Source organism: Nicotiana tomentosiformis, chromosome 7, assembly GCF_000390325.3.
Source record: "Nicotiana tomentosiformis chromosome 7, ASM39032v3, whole genome shotgun sequence".
In the NCBI taxonomy this organism is placed as follows: domain Eukaryota; kingdom Viridiplantae; phylum Streptophyta; class Magnoliopsida; order Solanales; family Solanaceae; genus Nicotiana; species Nicotiana tomentosiformis.
This window is the reverse complement of record NC_090818.1, coordinates 117,051,274-117,070,978: the sequence shown is the minus strand read 5'-3', so window position 1 is coordinate 117,070,978 and position 19,705 is coordinate 117,051,274. Positions and strand designations below refer to the sequence as shown.

Here is a 19,705-nt window from a genome sequence, read left to right as displayed (position 1 = left end):
TGATTCACAACGAAACTTTAGTATATAATTCATCTGGACCAAATTCAATAAAAGATTCAAGTGTTTCAGAAGAAAAGCTTCTGATAATTATAGAGACCCCCTATCGGTATCACAAATTTCAACAATAACAAACTTAGCTGCAATGCTAAAGGGGACCAAATGGGTGAAACAATCGAGAGGTTAGAGTCACTGGTAATTTTCCGCAGGACCTGAAAATACTGCAACTATAGTGCCTCAATTTGACGTCTGAGACGCTCAATATTCTCTTCGAATGATTCCAGTTCTTGCTTGAGGACACCAAGTTTCGATGTATTGTCTTCATGGACGTTAGGCGGAACTTTCTCTTTGTAGCCAGAGGCACTCATGACTTTGTTTAAGTTTTCATATTGCCTGCAAAAGAAGAAAGGTTCGGTACAACATGGCAAATTGAACAGCTTGTTAACTTCACCATATAAACTGACTCAAATTTCATGATATATACTTGAGTATTTTGAACGAAGACAGCTGAAGGGAAAAAAGTCAAATTGCATTCTGCAGTATTCATCAAACGAATGCACTAATAATTGAACAAGACTAGGTTGAATTGCCTCCGGATGAAAGCACTCACGTGTATATGAGGGGAGGGAGGAACAAGATTTCGGATTATCAAAGGAAATAACATGCCAGATGTATATTAAGAAGATGAATATCTGGAAAAGTGATAGTAATATCAAGTCAAAAGCTAGATTGATCTTTTACACTATTCTTCCTATTCGCCCACCATCTTTCTCAACGTAATTCAATGACCTCTGCAACTCAACTGATTGAAAATTTCCTCAGATTTCAGTAGCTCGAAAACTAAGACAAACACCAATTTCCTGTTTTTTGCAAGCATTTTTTGATCTTTTACACTATTTTTCCTATTCGCCCGCCATCTTTTTCAATGTAATTCAATGACCTCTGCAACTCAACTGATTGAAAATTTCCTCAGGTTTCAGTAGCTCGAAAAGCAAGACAAACACCAATTTCCTGTTTTTTGCAAGCCTTATATAGTGATTCAATTAAATACCAAATGGAAAAGCTTTTACTTCGCTTCTCTTTGATAGAAAAAATAAATAGTATGTCCACGGAAAGCAATTCAAAGGCACTTTACTAGTCAGAAAATCAAAATTTGCAAACGGTAGACTAGTCTATGAAACTTCACTTACTTCCTCGTCTCTTCTCTCTTCTTTTTGAGCCTTTCAACTTCATCCTTTGGGTTAATAGTAGTCCCTTTTTCCTCGAGAAAAACTGTGATGGACTCATCCACAACTTCTGTCAGCCACTGAGTTGGAGCTGCATCACTGTCACTTGAGACCTGATGAAAATTAATCAAGCAATGTACGCTGTAAGAAAAATAAGAAAATTTAATAAAAAACATGTATATGCCATCCATCCAACATAATAGCCACTGAATAGTCGACTCATATGCATACATCGGATATTCAAAAGACACTAGTCTCTGTTGGTTCCCTCTTACTTCCCTATTACTGCTATCTATATTATTCTTGATTTTACACCCAGTTCATCCATCCACATAATTAATAGTCAAACCTCTATTTGCCTCACCAACCACTGCCCCTTCCAATAAAACCTTGCACTAAAATGATAAGCACAGGCAGGACTATGGTATTTGTCAATAAGTATCACTCATCTAGTTCCATTTTTCCCTCAAAAGGACAAAGGTCTCAATCTATTTCGTCCTCGACAGATTGGGGCAAGGCTGTTGTTGTTGATCATGACTTGCTGAGTGGTCATCACATTTTAAAGGCCAAGTGAAATATTTAGGGCAACATACAGTATGTTTGAAGGATGTTTGAACATATCCAGCTTCATACCATGTAGGAGAGGAAAGGTACCAACAAAATAAGGAAATAGATTCTCTACTTTTTGGTATACTTTTTGCACACGTGAGATTTTCCTATTACTAACAAAATTGTTTGCTTTATCAAAAAAAGAATAGGGAAGACAAGAATGAATAACATGCTGTAATGCAATCGCAAAACAACAAAACTAGTTTTTACAGCACAGTCATGCTAACTCACATCAAAGAAGTCAAGAATCAAAATGAACCAAGCCAGACACAGAAAGAGATACCTTCAAAGATGACAATGCGGCTAGAGTGCAAATCTCCAGTTCGCAGCTTTTTATCGTCTCCACATTATCATTTGTCCGGCAAAGCACAAATGCTTCTCGCCTAAAGAAAGCAATTCACCACCATTAGTTTGGAAAGCCAAAAATCCTAATTGTCTTTACGAAAAAGCTTTTTCTTCTCAAACCAAACTATCCATATCAAGCAATACAAAGAAAGCCTAACATATCAATCACTCTTGCAATCATTTATATGCATCAAAAGGCTGTATCACTGACTGAATGATCAATTTATTTTTTTCAGAAATGATAATTGTATTAAAACTGCAGCACTAAGAAAGTGCTGAAATAATAACTGACTGAATGATTCACAAACATATTAATCATAACACACTAGTATCCTACGTCCAAGTAATATACATTATATATCTAGTGGAATTTAGCATAGGTCCCTAGAGAAATTAAAACTCAAAAGATAAATATCAGTTACAGCAATGTGAAAGCTGAAGTAGCTAATTCCAATCTCCTAAAGATGGGCAAGAAAGACTGACATTACAAAGTACAAACAACTAAGACGAAAGATTGCATTAGGGATGAAGAAATTAACTAATTCTTTGATTGTCGAATATTTAATTGAAAAGACACTTAAAATTCTTTATTTGTATTATACTCCCACCCAAATTGTGACTACTTTTAACTCTTTCCACCGTAGAGGACGAATTTGCTTGCCACCACTTCAAAGAGTTATTCAACCTTCTACATCTCTAACAATCACAAAGCCGAAATTGACCAACCGCATATTCAACGGACGTTAAACACCAAACATGCTCTTTATCCAGCATATTACTTGTTTTTCATTCAAAAAGTGCTCTATGGTACTTCAACCATTCTCGTGTGAATAAGTTTGCTCGTGTTCACAACCTAGTGGTGGCAAAATGTATAAAAAAAGACAGTTATACATTCATATTATCCACTAAAAATGTGTTGGATAATGAACTTTTTAAAAAATGGGTCAAATATGGATATTATTCATAGTATCCACATAGATAACCAATGGGTTTAACTTTTACATTTGCAAAGACTCAAATTGAGAATTTCTTATGTTTGGGAGACTAGGAATTCTCCCAAAAGTGATCATATTCAAGAAGCCGTGGATAATATGGATATCTGTATTATCCGCCGATTAACCCATTTTTTATTCGTATTATATATAGGTCGGATCGGATACTTTATCCGTTTTTGCATCATCCATTTTTGACCCGTCCATATCTGAGCCTCTCTACCTTACTAGATAGGGGTAAGGTCTACGTACACACTACCCTCCACAGACCCCATTTGTGGGATTAGACTGGGTCTATTGTTGTTGTTAACCCGTCCATATCCGACCTGACCCACTCGTTTGCCACCTCTATCACAACCCATGACGGATTTTTCTCTTAATGCCCAACATACAATGAATAGTGAGCATAAGGCATTATAACATGGACTTCACACACCATTGACCCGTCCATATCCGACACATACAATGAATAGTGAGCATAAGGCATTATAACATGGACTTCACACACCATTGACCCGTCCATATCCGACTCGACTGGCCCGTTTGCCACCCCTATCACAAACCATGACGGATTTTTCTCTTAATGCCCAACAGACGATGAATAGTGAGCATAGGGCATTTATAACATGGACTTCACACACCAATGGACACCATACAGAACTTTTCTGCCGAAGAGATACCAAAGATAACCAGAAAATGTCAATTGAAATGCTCTTTATATGAAAAGATAAGTTCACCCAGAAGACACAGGAAACGCCTGAACATTTACCTTGCAAATCTCTCCTTTGGAGGCAACAATGCTCTCTTCGACCTTAATCCTTTAACAATGGATGATACTTTTTCCATCTCAGCTTCCACACTATCATTATTCCAGCTCTGAAAAAGTGAACAAACGTAGAGCAACACGGTTAATAGACAACATAAGAATCATATAGCAGCTAGCATGGAGCATTACACAAGTCCTGTTTTCTACTACTAGACTAATCTTGATGAGCTGCCTTTTTCAGACCCTCAAGCAAGCAACATATCCAAATACATTTTCTTGCAAAATAAATAGACTACATGGTTTTCTTTTCACATATACTTGGTGAGAAGTTTAACAAGGTACATGTGTGATTCCATATATTGATTTTTCAGAGATAGATCCTACGCAGCTCAGGGTAATCATTAAGCATCTATACCATCACACAAAAACCAACAGCAAAAAGAAAGAGGAAAAGGAGGGAAAAAACTACACTTTAACCTAAGTCAAATAAAAACAGGAAGTATACATTTACTTTAACAGCCAACCAACAGAAGTAATATGTCTATTTTCTTTTTGATAATGGACAGAAGTAATATGTCTATTTTCTAGTGGACATGAAATTTGTGCTTAAATCATACCTCTATAGTTGAAGGATAATCACTTATCACTATTGATTCTTTCTTTATAGAATTCCCGCTAGCAGGAAGGCGCTGCCATAATTCTTCGGTGACAAATGGCATAAATGGATGGAGTAATCTCAATCCGTTATCTAAACAAAGCCACAGGGTGTCTTGAGCAAATCTTCTTGCAGATACAAATTCAGGATTATCACCGGCAAAGTATGGCTTGATTACTTCTATGAAAACATCACACAACTGGAACTGCCACCACGAATATACCGCTGTTGCTGCATCGGAGAAATCATAAGATTCCAGGGATGAGACAGTTTTCGCAATGGCCTTGTTAAGTGCTGAGAGTATCCATTGGCAGCTAAAAGGCATTTCACGAGGAACTATCTTTGTTGAAGGGGTGTAATCTTCACCCAGTTTACTCATGGCAAACCTAATGGCATTCCACAGTTTGTTACACCATTGACGATACCCAACCACTCTTTGAATATCCAGATTGATCTTATCGGACTGGAAGGATAAATTAAGAAAGTTAATACTATCCAAAGAAAGTCAAAAGAAACGACTTATTAAACTTGTATATTACAAATGTAACAAACCTGGGCAGTGTATGAGACTAGGGCAAATCGAAGAGCATCTGCACCACATTCAGGAATACCACTAGGAAAGTCCTTTGCCTGTCCCTCTTTTGCCCTCTCAAATTCTTTGGCGTCCAGGTTACCCTCCTTTAATCTCTTATGAAGTCCAGCAAGTTCAATTCCATTAATAACTTCAAGAGGATCAATAACATTTCCCAATGACTTGGACATCTTACGCCCATGTGCATCACGGATCATTGGATGCAAATAAACCTGCAAAGCATTTTCAAAAGAACAAGATTTTTTGTGATCTCAACAGAAAGATCAAGTTTCGTAACAACATGCACGGATTACTAAATATAACTTTCAGAAGCACTCCACTTAAAATTCTGTTTTAGGCACTGAAAAAACCATGGATCATGGCTATCTTGGGGAAAATGATACCGACTGATAATCAAAAAGATTCAAAGAATCAAATTCCACTAAGAGCATAAAGCTCAATAAGAAAAATTAGTTTTTTCTATGAGGGATGATGAAGTTTGCTAACCTTCGTAAATGGCACATCACCTCCCAGCTTTATTCCCAACATCACCATACGTGCAACCCAGAAGAAGAGAATATCATGTCCAGTTTCAAGAACCGAAGTTGGATAAAATGTTTTGAAATCTGCAGTATCATCTGGCCACCCTAATACAGATAATGGAAAAAGACCAGAAGAAAACCAGGTATCCAGCACATCTGAATCTTGAGTGAGCCCAACAATCTCCTTCCCTGAAAATTTCCTACAAGCCAAATCTCGAGCCTCTTCTTCGTTTCTAGCGACAATCCAGTGATCGTCGCATACACCATATTCCTTCTGCTTATCATCATGCAGTGTCACATACCAAGCTGGAATACGATGACCCCACCAAAGCTGCCTTGAGATGCACCAATCACGGATATTCTCAAGCCATCTGCATGTTCACCACATAAGTCTTCGTGACATGGAACAGAACAGATTTTTAAGCAAGTGATGTATCAAGAAATGAAAAAATGGCACAAAATATCCTGTATAAAATTTATGATTAAAATCCATAACAAAAATCACAACCAAGTTTTATGCATGTATGCATCTATATCTGATGAGATACTTCCACAAAAGCAAATGATAAACTATCCATTTCCAACATGAATAAAAGACGATATTGAATAGAAGAACCTAAAACAGAGTCATTAAACCCATCAAAATGCACTAGTCTACATATGGTAGAACCGTGGGGGACACAAATTGGCATCTCATTTAAACCCTTGAATTTATTAATAATCAACATAGATCAAAGCACCCTTTTTGGGCCAAATCAACAATTACCTTTTCCATTCAGCAACATATTGCTTTGGGATGATCTCCATTTTCCGGTTATCATCATCCGTAACAGCATCCAGAGCCTGTTTGGCCATACTTTTGCAGTTGACAAACCACTGGGGCTTTATAAGAGGTTCCACCACATCATTACTTCTTGAACAAATTCCAAGGCGCATCTCGTTATTCTTAGCATCCCTGTAGAGACCCTGTAACAGTCGACGCAACTCAGTCTCATCCGATTATCCCAGGTTACTATTTTTGACTTATTCCAGTCTCTCATATAAAGTCCTATGCCCAATGTTACATAACACAGTTTCTTCTTGGGGGTTACCTCAAATATAACCCACTTTTATAGGTAAAAACTTAAGCACAATTCAAAAGTCTCAAGAACTCATAAAGCTAAAAGTGAGATGATGTTACATATCAAAAAGAAAAGTTGGAACCCAAATCCAAATAATTAAATACTCAAAATCCATCTCATTTTATGTTATAGAGTTCTACTAGGTCTAAAGTATAAGGTGTTAAATGTTTTTGGCAAAAAGACGGAAAACCACTACAAGGCTTCTGGAGATCTGCTCATATATCCTATGCCACTGTGACCCTAGGGCATAACTTGTTTCCATTAATAAGTTGCATGCAGATCATGCCATTCGAAGTGGCCCAGCCCAAGCATTCAAGGGCTCGTAGCCCCCCCCCCCCCCCCAAACTCTTCCCCACGCCTATTTGTTCAACCGAGACGCAGCAGCACTCTTTTTTTTAATGAATAGAACAGCTCAATGTCGAAACTAATTCGCTTGTAGGTAGCAGTATCTATTGTCCAGTTGACTCTACCTATTCATTGAATTAGCTTTATTGCAATTTATGTGTTAATTAGCTTCGCATAACAACAATAACAACAACAAACCCAGTATAATCCCACGAGTGAGCTTTGGGGAAGGTATTTTCTTACCCCTACCTTGTGAAGGTAGAGAGCTTGTTTCCGATAGACAATCAGCTTAAGAAAAGCATAGTTCACAATGTTGAAAAAGAAATATGGTAGTGAAGAAGCCATGGAAAAAGAAGCGGTAACACAACAGGATAATAAGCACCCAAGGGTGTGGCCTAGTGGTCAATGAAGTGGGTGAGAACCAAGAGGTCTCAGGTTCAAATCCCAGCGGAGGCAAATACTAGGTGATTCCTTACCATCTATCCAAACCTTGGTGGATAGAGTTACCTGGTACCTGTTGCAGGTAGGAGGTGGCAGGTATCCCGTGGAATTAGTCGAGGTGCGCGCAAGCTGGCCCGGACACCACGGTTATCAAAAAAAAAAAAGAAACAACCGGTAGTAATTGAAATCTAAGAATAAGAAAATACGAAAATAACACTAAAACTACTGGAATGAAAAAGATATCCGCTCAACATAAATACATAATTTCAATGATACTTTAATTGTAATCAATACAGAACGTTTTATAAAATATAATATGAAGTATGTTGCCTTAGGTTGTACTTTCATATAGCATCCATATTTGTGTGTTTGTCTGTACATACACACGGAAAGAGACACCGAGACACACGGGGGATCCACCTTGAAAGGTGGGGGTTGACGTGGCGCCTGCCAGCTTGGCAAAAAATTTATATATTTATTTTCTAAAATATGTTAAATATATTAGCTTGACGCCCACAATCTCAAACTTAAGATGGGTGCCAATGCTATGGTTGAAAACATGTTAAAGGTTTTTTATTAGTGTGAGGTCCAAAGTGAGTTTGCTTTAAATCGGTAACCTTCCAGCTATCTTTCTTTGTCCTTTCCCTTTTCGTTGTCTTTTTTATTTCCTATTTTTTCAATCTTTTTCCCTATTCGTCTATCCCATTCCCTCTTTTTTTCTACATTATCTTTTTCCTCCTTGATTGAACTTTTTTATCTGCTACCTCGAAGCGATCGAGAATTCACAACAACAACAACAAAAAATCCAGTGTAATCCCACGAGCGGGGTTTAGGAAAAGTAGTGTGTACGCAGACCTTATCCCCACCTTGAGAAGATGGAGAGGTTATTTCCGATAGACCCTTGACTCAAAGAAAGATTTTTGATAATAAGAAAACCGAATCGAAAGAAACAGTTGGCAGTGATAGAAATCTAAAAAGATAAGAAAGTACATGACTAACACTAATACTACTAATATGGATAAGAAAAACGCACGACTACCTATTAATCTTCCACCATAATACTTGACCTTCACACCCTCCTATCATGTGATGTCCTCGTTAAGATGAAGCAATGTCATATCCTGCCTAAGCACCTCTCCCTAATACTTCTTTGACCTACCTCTACCTCTCCTCAGACCCACAAAGGCCAACCTTTCACACATGCTTACTGGGGCATGTCCGAACCATCTAAGCCTAGTTTCCCGCATCTTATCCTCCACGGGACCACACTCACCTTATCCCGAATATCTTCATTTCTAATTTATCTAACTGAGTATGTCATCACATCTATCTCAACATCTTCATTTTACTACCTTCATCTCCTGGACATGGGAGTTGTTGACTGGCCAACACTCCGCCCCATACAAAATAGTCGGTTTAACCACCGCTCTGTAGAACTTACCTTTAAGTTTTGGTGGCACATTCTTATCACACAGAACACCGAATGTGAGCCTCCATTTCATCCACCTCGCTCCAATACGATGTGCTACATCCTCGACAATCACTCCATTTCCTTGGATTACTGACCCAAGGTGAGTTGATCCTGGTGCAATCCTATCACCACTAGAAAGTATTCCGAGTCTCCTCTCATTGTCCCCACCCGCGTTTCAGCCCCATCATACATGTCCTTTATCACCATAGTGTAAGCCACAAGAACTCCTCTAGCCTCCAAACAACTCCATAGGTCCTCCCTTGGGACTTTGTCGTATTGTTTTTCTAGGTCAATGTACACCATCTGCAAGTCCTTCTTTCTCTCCCTATACAACTCCACCAATCTCCTTACAAGGAAAATGGCTTCCGTAGTCGAACGCTTCGGCATGAATCCGAACTGATTCCCGGAAATAGACACGCTAATCCTCACCCTCGCTTCCACCACCCTCTCCCAAAGTCACGACTCTTAATCTTAAATCCTACTTTCTTTTATCAAGTTTGAAAACCTTTCATCTTACTAGCAATCTTGGATTACGATCGAATTAAATGTTCATTTCTTGTGTTTATTATATCATGAAATTTTGTGATTTTCTATGATTGTTCACTTCAATTTAGAATTCTTTGTTTTTAAATTGTGATGAAAACTTTGTACGCATTAGGGTAGAGAAAACATGAATTTTCAAGTATTGTTTTTGAAACGTACATTATATTAATCTAGTTCTACATTACTCTATAAAATACGTTGTTTTTAATTTGATCCAGAGAATAATCACATTTGCATAGATAATTATCTATATATAATTATAAACCTGGGAATAGTAAAGCTGATGTGGCACCTCTCATAGTTGAGGATTGCTATCTTTTTTCTATTTTTTGGCTTTTCCACCAATTTTTTCCACAATTATGTTCATAAAAATATTCAAAAGATCCGTTCACTTTCTCAATTAATAATAATAACTGCCAGCAATCTGTATTAAGAAAATAGCGAGCAATCAAAATAAGAAGCGTTCTTCTTCAATACCCAAACAAATCCTCACACCTCTTATCTTTCTTAATTAATGGTAAAGGAGTTCATTACATTGAAATCGAAAACGGAAAATCCTCATATTCAGAAATTGACCAATTCTACTGCCTCTTCAAATTAAAGAATGTAGCAATACACTTTTCTTGTACTATCTGCTACGTTTTAGACATTGAGGACTCCGGCAAAAAAGGAACCTTTCTGCACGAGGTGACTTAGTTTTAGATCATTTCCACAGTCACGTGTGTTCTTGAGCATTATTTGAATCTCATTCTTCCTCACATATTTTTTTCACTTCAGATGAAGTATTTGTTGCTTTCTTTCCTTAGTTATTGGGGTATTGTTATTTGTTTTAATGTTTACAATTTTATTCAGAATTGGGTTACTTATCAATTGTACGGTATTCCATATATTGTTGTTATATGTGGGATTCAACTTCATAATGCAGGAAACAAGTATTTGAATAAGATTGTGTGCTATTTACTTAATTAGCAACATTTATCTTCATGTCAAGTACCCTTTTTTAATGTTGATGTAGTATTGTTGTATGTGGGATTTAATTGCTAAATGCTGGAAAAAAATATGTGAATAAGATTTTATGCTATTTACTTAATTAGCAGCATTTATCTTCATGTTGAATACCCTTTTTTTGTCAGCATATCAAGTACCCTAACTATTGTTGTAATTAAAGAGACCTAAGAAACTAATGTCTATTCTCGAGAGTTCAAATATTTAACAAATAGACTGATAGGTTGTGTTTTAAAACACAAGTAATTAACTAGAGTTGATTTTATATATATATCAGAAGTATTGAAGTTTTTTCTGTGTTTTAGAAGCAATATTTTCTAGCAATGATGAGGTTTATATCTCGAAATATTCTGGTTTAAGTAATGGTGATCTTCTTTCTTTTTATTTTTGGTTGATACTCTTAACGAGATGTTCAACAGTTCAAGGCTAACAAACATGTGGTTTGATGTTAGTTCCCTTTTGTGTTTTGTTTCTCTGAATTTACACAACTTATATTCTTATTTGCATGTTGATTATGTTCTAAAGACTTGGCACCTCTTAGGCCAAAAAAACTAATTTTCTTTTTTTCTCTAGCTTTCATATTTTTTTCAATTCATGTTAGAAGCCCAAAAGGAAATATTACATAAATAATTAATCCTTTCATAAGAACTGTTTCTTGCATAAGTCTCATCAAGAAATTAGGATTGTTTTATGGTGTGCCTTTATATTTTCTTTTACCTTTCTAATTTGTGTGAGGTAATTGTTGTTTGTTATCTTAAATTTCGTTACGTTATACTTATCTTCTTATTTTTTTCGTTTTAGCACATGGTATACTCTTATATCTCTTTTATTTTTTCTTCCTACTAAAACGACTAAAAATATTTTAAGTTGAAATTACATTATAAAATATGATCTTCCAGATCACTACTCTTACACATAAACAGGAACATGGACATTCATAGAGATAAAGACATTAATTTTTCTAGCGGAACATGTAAGCGTTTGGGCATAAGAATGGTAAAATTTCGAAAAAAAAGTGAAAAAAAAATTAAGTGAAAATGGTATTTGAAAATTAGAGTTGTGTTTGGACATGAATATAATTTTGGGTTGTTTTTGAATTTTTGTGAGTGATCTGAGTGAATTTTAAAAATAATTTTTTGGAGTTTTTCAAATTTTCGAAAAATTCCAAAATTCATCTTCAAGTGAAAATTGGAAATTTTATGGCCAAAAAGTGAAAAAATTCTTATGTCCAAACAGGATCTAATCATGGGGATTCTTCTCTTTCAAGAAAGTGAATTTCTTGGAGAAAACAAAGGAAATAAGGCAACATCAGTAAAACTTTCACAAAGAGACTGCTATTCACTGCATTACTAGAACCCAGAATAGGGAGAAAAAAGGCTGAAATTTCACAATATAATTCAATCATGCATTAATACTCGTAACTATTGCAATTAATGTATTATCTACTCATATGAGAAGTTGAATAACCATTCAAGAATTAATGAGAACACTTTAGTGGCGGATGACTTTTGCGCTTCCTAGACAAATCGATTGTTATTTTTTCATTTGGTAAGAGAATTCTAAGGGTGGGGTGGGGGGAGGGTTAATTAAAATATCTTGAAAGCAAGGAATGAGAGAATAAAAAGCAAAACAAAAAAGAAGGGGGAAAAAAACAAATACCTTTCTTGGTTTATGAGATGTGTCACGTTATCAATGTAATGACCAGCTTCATATTATACAGATATGGATATACGTATATGATTTCGTAAATTCACTTATGGATTTTATGACCGCGCGAAGCGCAGATAAATTCACTAGTTTTGAAATAAGGATCGAGTTGATGCAAAATGCATAGCTATCTTTGTGTTGGATTTCAATTAATTATCCGAAGATGTAGCTTAAATCTAGCACTTACATTAATAAAAAAAATATAATAAGTATTTTCTTCACAATGGTTTTTGCTTGTATATTAATATTGAAGACGTTATATTTTTTCTTATACTTTCATAAAATTAGTGGGATTGCCCTATTGTGGCTCTAATTGTGCAAATTTCTTTTTAACAGAAACGGTATGATTCCCTTATTGAAAATGTTGTTATTCTTTACTTATGCAAATTCACTTTTAATTAGACAAATATAAGAAAAAATGTGATTTGCCTATTGAAAATTATGTTTTTAGTTGTGTTGCGGGTAGTAGAGGCGTGATTTCCCTATTGAAAATGTTTGTTCATTTTGTTGATAAAATAACTTTAATTTCAAACTGATAAGGAACCGAACCGGTCAACTACACTACTCAAACTTTATGGTAAAAAATATGGCACCCGCCACCTTCAAATCCTGGATCTGTCCCCGGTGACACATACTCACACAGACATATATACATATTTCTATGTACATATCACTTTTAATTAGACAAATATAAGAAAAAATGTGATTTGCCTATTGAAAATGATGCTTTTAGTTGTGTTGCGGGTAGTAGAGGCGTGATTTCCCTATTGAAAATGTTTGTTTATTTTGTTGATAAAATAACTTTAATTTCAAACTGATAAGGAACCGAACCGGTCAACTACACTACTCAAACTTTATGGTAAAAAATATGGCACCCGCCACCTTCAAATCCTGGATCTGCCCCCGGTGACACATACCCACACAGACATATATACTTATTTCTATGTACATATATACATTATTTCTATGTGTGCTTATAGCAAATTTGAAATTGTATTTGAAGTATACTTATGTATTAGGCTTCCATCACTTTTGGAGCATGGATGCTACAGAATGGTCGTAAACAAAATGCCTAATAGAATGTTTTAGGCACCGGCAACAGATGTACAACATACATCTTACATTGTTCAAATATTTTTTTCATTTATCTAAACATGCCTGAGAAAAATTTGTTTACCTTTTCCTGGACATGGAATGATGGATTCAAATGGAACTAGAATGTATAGAGGTGGGTCAAACCTTTATGGCTATTATGTTTCAATATCCTTCATATATCTTGACATACTCATATTGGACAGATATACATGGTTATTTCGGATGCAAGTGGGTGCATCACATCAATGGATCTTTTAATTAATTTTATTTTTATTTTAAAGGTAGGCCTGTTGTTGTATTTTTATGAAGAGACACCCATGGATCTCTTAAATGCAAGACCTCATAAATGATCATAAATTAGAACAAATTTCTATGTATCAATACATGCACGTTGTCCACTACCATTTCATTTACCGCTAATACAGTACAGAAGTTATGAAGATACCTTTTCCTTTAAAGCTTCAGTCACAGCGACACGAGCTTTGAAACGAGGCATTCCTTCAAAGTATGGGCCCGCATTACTATTTATATTCCCATCATCAGTAAAAATGCTTATGAATTCAAGCTTGTGACGCTGTCCAACCTCGAAATCATTTGGATCATGGGCTGGAGTTATCTACAAGGATATTCAAGGAATTATGAATATCTGGGACTCAGGCAATTATTTCTCAACACTCAAATATAACGATATAAAGTACCTTAACAGCACCAGTCCCAAAATTCATATCTACAAGTATTTCATCACAAACTATTGGAAGCCTTCGTCCATTGAATGGATGAATAGCAAATCTCCCATGAAGGTGACTGTATCTTTTGTCTTCAGGATGTATAGCAATTGCAGTATCACCAAGCATTGTTTCAATTCTGGTAGTCGCCACAACAATTTCACCAAGGCCACCTTCCAAGGGGTAAGCAAATGATGTCAGCACCCCGAACTCCACAGGCTCCTCATATCCAGGAACACTCAGAAGTGTCCTCTCTTTGATATCTGTATATTCGACCTACAAACAGAAAGTAACTTATACAGTGTATAAAGAAGTATTTGCAACACCAACTAAAAGCTGATCCTACAGGGCTACGTGGCTCACCTCAATATCAGATATTGCAGTACGCAAGACACAATCCCAATGCACCATACGTGGAGCCCTTGATAGATGATAACAAAAGGTTAATATAGAGTCAAAACTAATTCAAGAAACTCATACTCAAGAAAATGGCTACATCCTACCCATAGCAAGAAGACATTCACATGCACATAATGAGGAGAGGAGGCAGACAGAGGAAGAAAAAGAGCTATATACCTGTATATAAGACCTTCATTGGACAGTCTCACAAATGCTTCAGTAACAGCTTTAGACCTTTTCTCATCCATGGTAAAGCACTGATTTGGGAGAACATGTGTTACAGCAGTACAGCACAATAAATAAGTATAATTACAACAACTTCAGGATTTCCCCAACCGAGGTAGAAAAGGGTAAATCTCGATTTGTACCTCGCGAGACCAATCAAGTGACGCACCCAAGCGACGTAATTGCTGCAGTATAGTACCCCCATACTCATTCTTCCAGTTCCAGACCTACAAAAACCTTAGCAAGTACAATAAATAAATCTATGGGTGCAAAGAATCGTTAGAAATTAGTATTTGATTTTCTTTATTTAACTTTTCAACAGAGACATTCCAGACTGAGAAAGAGGAATTGGAAGGATATTTTTTTGATTAAGGAAACAATTGGAAGGATATTAGAGCCATTGAAGTGGTTTTTCTTACGGGAATGAAGAGATAGTAATGAGAGACTTAAAAATAAGTTTAAGACGCTAAATAAGGAATTACTAGCACTTAGCCGTATATACTCACTTCAGATACAAAGTTCTCACGCCCAATATCATGTCTAGTCAAATTCCTCTCCCGCATAATCTTCTTCTCCACAACAACCTGAATTCCACATCCGCAATGCACGATTAGAAAATCTCACACAGTTCCATAAACTGTGCAAGTGACAAACAAACAGCAGAAATGTTAAAGTCATGATTTGACATGTTTGACACACAACCTGTGTTGCGATCCCAGCATGATCCATCCCTGGCACCCACAAGGTATTGTATCCGGACATTCTCCGCCAACGAATAATTGTATCCTGGAAACAAAGGTAAAATATAAAATTCGTATAAGCAAATGAACACTCAGAACTAGGCTCGGTGACTCTTATACCTCGATGGCAGCAGTGAGTGCATGTCCGATATGGAGAGCACCAGTCACATTTGGTGGGGGCAAGACCTGCATTTAAACAGAGAGGTAAGCAGCTCAGGAGAAAGGAGTCCAAGCTAGACCATGTACACGGTAACAAGCAAGACTTTGGCATCAGCTTATTTACCTTACAAATTATTGAGTAACAGTGTAACACAATTCACCAAGTAATTGTCTAAATGAAAAGATACCAGTTAAGTCTGTCAATATAAACCTCAGTAGCTTTTTTACTTTTGGGCCCATATGAGAATTAACAGTAAGTAAAACAGTGTCTCCATGATAACATGGAATCCCATCCAGCAGCAGTTTGGTGGGTACTCTGGAGAAAAAACAACTCCAATTTTTCAGACAAAAGTTCTGTACTTAGTCTTAAGCTCAACTGTATTCTTCTGCTTTCTTTTTGGGATAAAAATGGCTGTTGTAAATGATTTTGAGTTGCCATGTTTGACTCTGTTAGCTCACTGCAGAATCTGTGAACTTTTTTTATATTCATATGTGAAATTACCAGCGACACTTGTTTCTGGTCTTGATTAATAAAATTTCACCCTATCCAAAATAAAAGAAGGAAAATAAATTTCCCTCTAATTCAAAAAATAACATCCTCCCCTGTGAAATCCTGGAGAAATGAGCAATTGAAATTGACAAAACCGTCCTAGCATACTGAAGGAAAATGAGCAACTGAAACTTGCCTTCCTCTTCAATACCTACTAAATTGTTTAGGGTACTTTTGCTATCCATTAGAAAGAGAGTAGAAAAAAGGTTTCCAAAATCCACATCATGACACAAAGCAAGGTAAGATAACAAATAAAAAGGCCTGGATGTACATATATTCAAACTTTAAAATTCCAGTAAGTAAAAATTGCTATGTTGTGAGATACCAACATGTGCTTCTCCTTACAAAACTCTCCTACGAATAGGGATGGCAATGGAGCGGCGCGGCTGCGGGCTGAGCGGGTTTAGACATATGCGGGGCAGGGCGGGTTTAGACATACGCCTCTGCAGGGCAGGTTGAAACAAATCTTTTTTAATTCTGTGCGGGTGGGTGCGGTGCAGGTGCAGGATAAGATTAAAAATTTTACAAAATTACAACTTTCCCCCCAAGGTAACTTTCTTCGGCTTTCACCTTCCTCTCTCGGTTCTCTATCTATGAAGACTGAAGTTATCCTTGTAGTTTAATAAAAAGCTTTTGACTAGATTGCACTGGCGAATCTAGCATATCTCCTACAAGGCTTGTTATTTGTTATACCTGAATTGACCTATGAAAATCAAAGTGATATATTCTACTATTATTCTGTTTTTGACTCCAAAAGATATTACTTTTATGTCCTTAATTCAGATTTATGATTTCTTATCTTAATCAAGGATTTTTCCTAGTTTAATTGGAACAACTTGTAGCACTCCAGGTTCCTCTGCAAACGTGACATCTTAGAATTTCAGATTTAACTAAATGGAACCAAAATAGACACAATGTTTCCAATCAGTTGTTTATGGTTATGTTTCCACTCAGTTGTTTATGGTTTTTGGTTTCCATTACAAACTAAGACTGTTAGTTTAAAAGATTTTATAGTGTATACCATTGTGAAATGAGAAAAATCACATAGACAATTCCACAGGAACCTTAAGTCCTTACCAAATGAAAATTCCAGCCAAAGGATTAAAAAGAAATAAAACTAACAAAATAAATAAATAAATAAACGGGCCGGGGCAGGTGGACGCAGGTGTGGATGAGGGGCGGGTGGACGGGGGTAAAAGTCCTTATGCGGGGCGGGTTGAAATTTTGCGGGTTAAAACAGCACCTGCACCGCACCCGCGCCATCCCAACCTATGAAATCAAAGTACACATAGTTGCATTTGTAGGTGAATGCAACTCCTTATTTATCCTATATGTCCTCGATATTTATTCACACCAATATCTTCCTTCAGAACAACAGCACAAGAAGTCAGAAATAAACTTACAATCACAAAAGGTGGTTTAGAGCTGTTCGGGTCTGCAACGAAGAAATTGGACTTCTCCCACCAAGAATACCACCTATTCAGGTTAGCATAAAGAATCATAATTGTGCTCTAACAAGAATTGTACTCTGAATCAGTATTTAGAAAAAAACAAGGAGTAATTAGAAAGTAAAGGTGAAAACCAATTTTAAACTCACGATTTCTCTACAGCACTGGGATTAAAAGTCTTTGCCATTTGACGGGAGAGCCTCTTCTTCTCCCCCAGAGGTGTTTCTGGATCAACATAATCCTCAGGGTTTTCCTCTTCACCTTCCCTTTTTGAGCTCTTCTTCTTAGCAGCCTTTGACACATTGGAGGCGCCCTGTGCCTTAATGCAGACGAACCATGTCAGAGAAGCTCGGGAAAACCACAAATTAGATAACACTTATTAAAACTTTGATAATATTATCACAGTGTGGGATTGCTGAAGGTCTTGGTAGTGATACCTAATGTTTGGTAATTTGTTTTCCTCCAAAACTGATATATAGTGAATGGCATTGACGGATCAGAAGCCATTCTACCAAGACAGGCATTTACCAAATAGACAAGTATCAAACATAATTAGATAAATAAAAAGTAGTTATACCTTTTTTGCTGCTTCCGCTTTTTGGGCGGCCTTGAGTTTTTTCAACTCTTTCTCTCTAGCCTACCAACCAACCAATAGACAAAAAAAGGACCACTTAGCAAGTATAAGCCCAGTAAATAATTCAGAAACAGGAAATATATAGAAAGTGCAAAAAGATTTATGTTCTATCCACCGTCATTGTAAAGAAAAAATTATAGGTAACCATCCATAAAAAGTGGTATTTGTAATCCTGAAAATAAGGCAAGTTACCTAAAAACGAGTAAAGGTGACCTGATAGAGTAAAATATTTTCTACACTGACAATGCATATATTTCGAATCCATCAATCAACTGCAACAATCCTAAGTTAGAATCCATACACTTGAATATCACAAAGAATATTGGTCTTAAACAAGGAATTGATATTTGAACCCCAAAAATATTATCGAATCACATTGATTCATTGTGACAATGCATATATTTCGAATCGATCAATCAACTGCAACAATCCTAAGTTAGAATTCACTTGAATATCACAAAGAATATTGGTCTTTAACAAGGAATTGATATTTGAACGCCAAAAATATTATGGAATCGCAATTGTTCATTGTGAGAAATCATCCATCACAAGAAAACATAAAAGAAAACAGTGTTCAAACCTTTTCTTCTTTTTTCTTTTTCTTTTCGAGCTCTTCTGGGGTTAATTCCTTTCCGTCTGATGCTGCCGCCGCCGCCTATTATCAGAAACTCAATAATTTAAATCAAACAGATTCTACCACAATGTGCATCACAAAAAAACTACCTCCAAATATTCTTACCTCCGTTTTACAATTTTTCACAGTCTCTTGTGATTTACCCGACGAGTCAGCCTACAATCAGTTCAGTTCACAACAATAAAAAACTAGAGAAAGTTTGAATTTTCAAAAACGATATATATTAGTAAAAGAGAAAAACTCACCATAGTATCGGATTTAGAAGAGAAAATACAGCGACGGAGATTAAAGTACGAAGAAGAAAACGACGTCGGAGATGGCCGCCGGCGGCCGATGAAAGTGGACTGAGCAAGTAAACACTGGGAGGCTTTGAGAAGTACCCTAAGGCAAGCCGTTATGGATTGTTAGATGGAATTTCGAATAACTGTTTGCGTGAAAATACTGCGAGTATATGGATGTTTGAGATTCGGCCCAATTTTCGGGGCTTGATAATGGGCCCAATTTTCGGGGCTTGATAATGGGCCCAAAATTCCTTTCCTGGATCTCAAGTGACCCCAGTTTTTGGGGTTAAATTTGAAGTTATACCATTTGCACAAAAAAATTGTAAGCGTACTCACTTTAGGATTAACTTAAAACTTATCGAGTCTAAGAGAGTGTTTGGTATGAAAGAAAATATTTTCATAAAAAATGTGTGGTTTTATCACTTTTTTTTTTTTGGTTGGTGAGCGAAAAACTTTTTTCGGAAAATATTTTCTAGTAT

The 19,705-nt window shown here is 36.4% G+C and overlaps 1 protein-coding gene across 1 annotated transcript; it reads right to left on the bottom strand.

Annotated features, from left to right (window-relative positions):
* On the bottom strand, positions 1 to 19,372 carry LOC104094017 (valine--tRNA ligase, mitochondrial 1-like). The gene is made up of 22 exons (XM_009599869.4): positions 19,191 to 19,372; positions 19,051 to 19,101; positions 18,892 to 18,966; positions 18,255 to 18,314; positions 17,827 to 17,996; positions 17,633 to 17,705; positions 15,641 to 15,706; positions 15,483 to 15,566; positions 15,287 to 15,364; positions 14,924 to 15,007; positions 14,733 to 14,812; positions 14,520 to 14,577; positions 14,130 to 14,432; positions 13,877 to 14,047; positions 6,470 to 6,669; positions 5,669 to 6,074; positions 5,143 to 5,394; positions 4,553 to 5,053; positions 3,939 to 4,045; positions 2,116 to 2,215; positions 1,188 to 1,336; positions 1 to 390 (listed from the first exon to the last, which is right to left on the bottom strand). The coding sequence occupies exons 1-22, from the start codon at positions 19,191 to 19,193 to the stop codon at positions 225 to 227; spliced, it is 3,237 nt and encodes a 1,078-aa protein (XP_009598164.1). The 5' UTR covers positions 19,194 to 19,372; the 3' UTR covers positions 1 to 224.
* Positions 19,373 to 19,705: the final 333 nt, after the last annotated feature.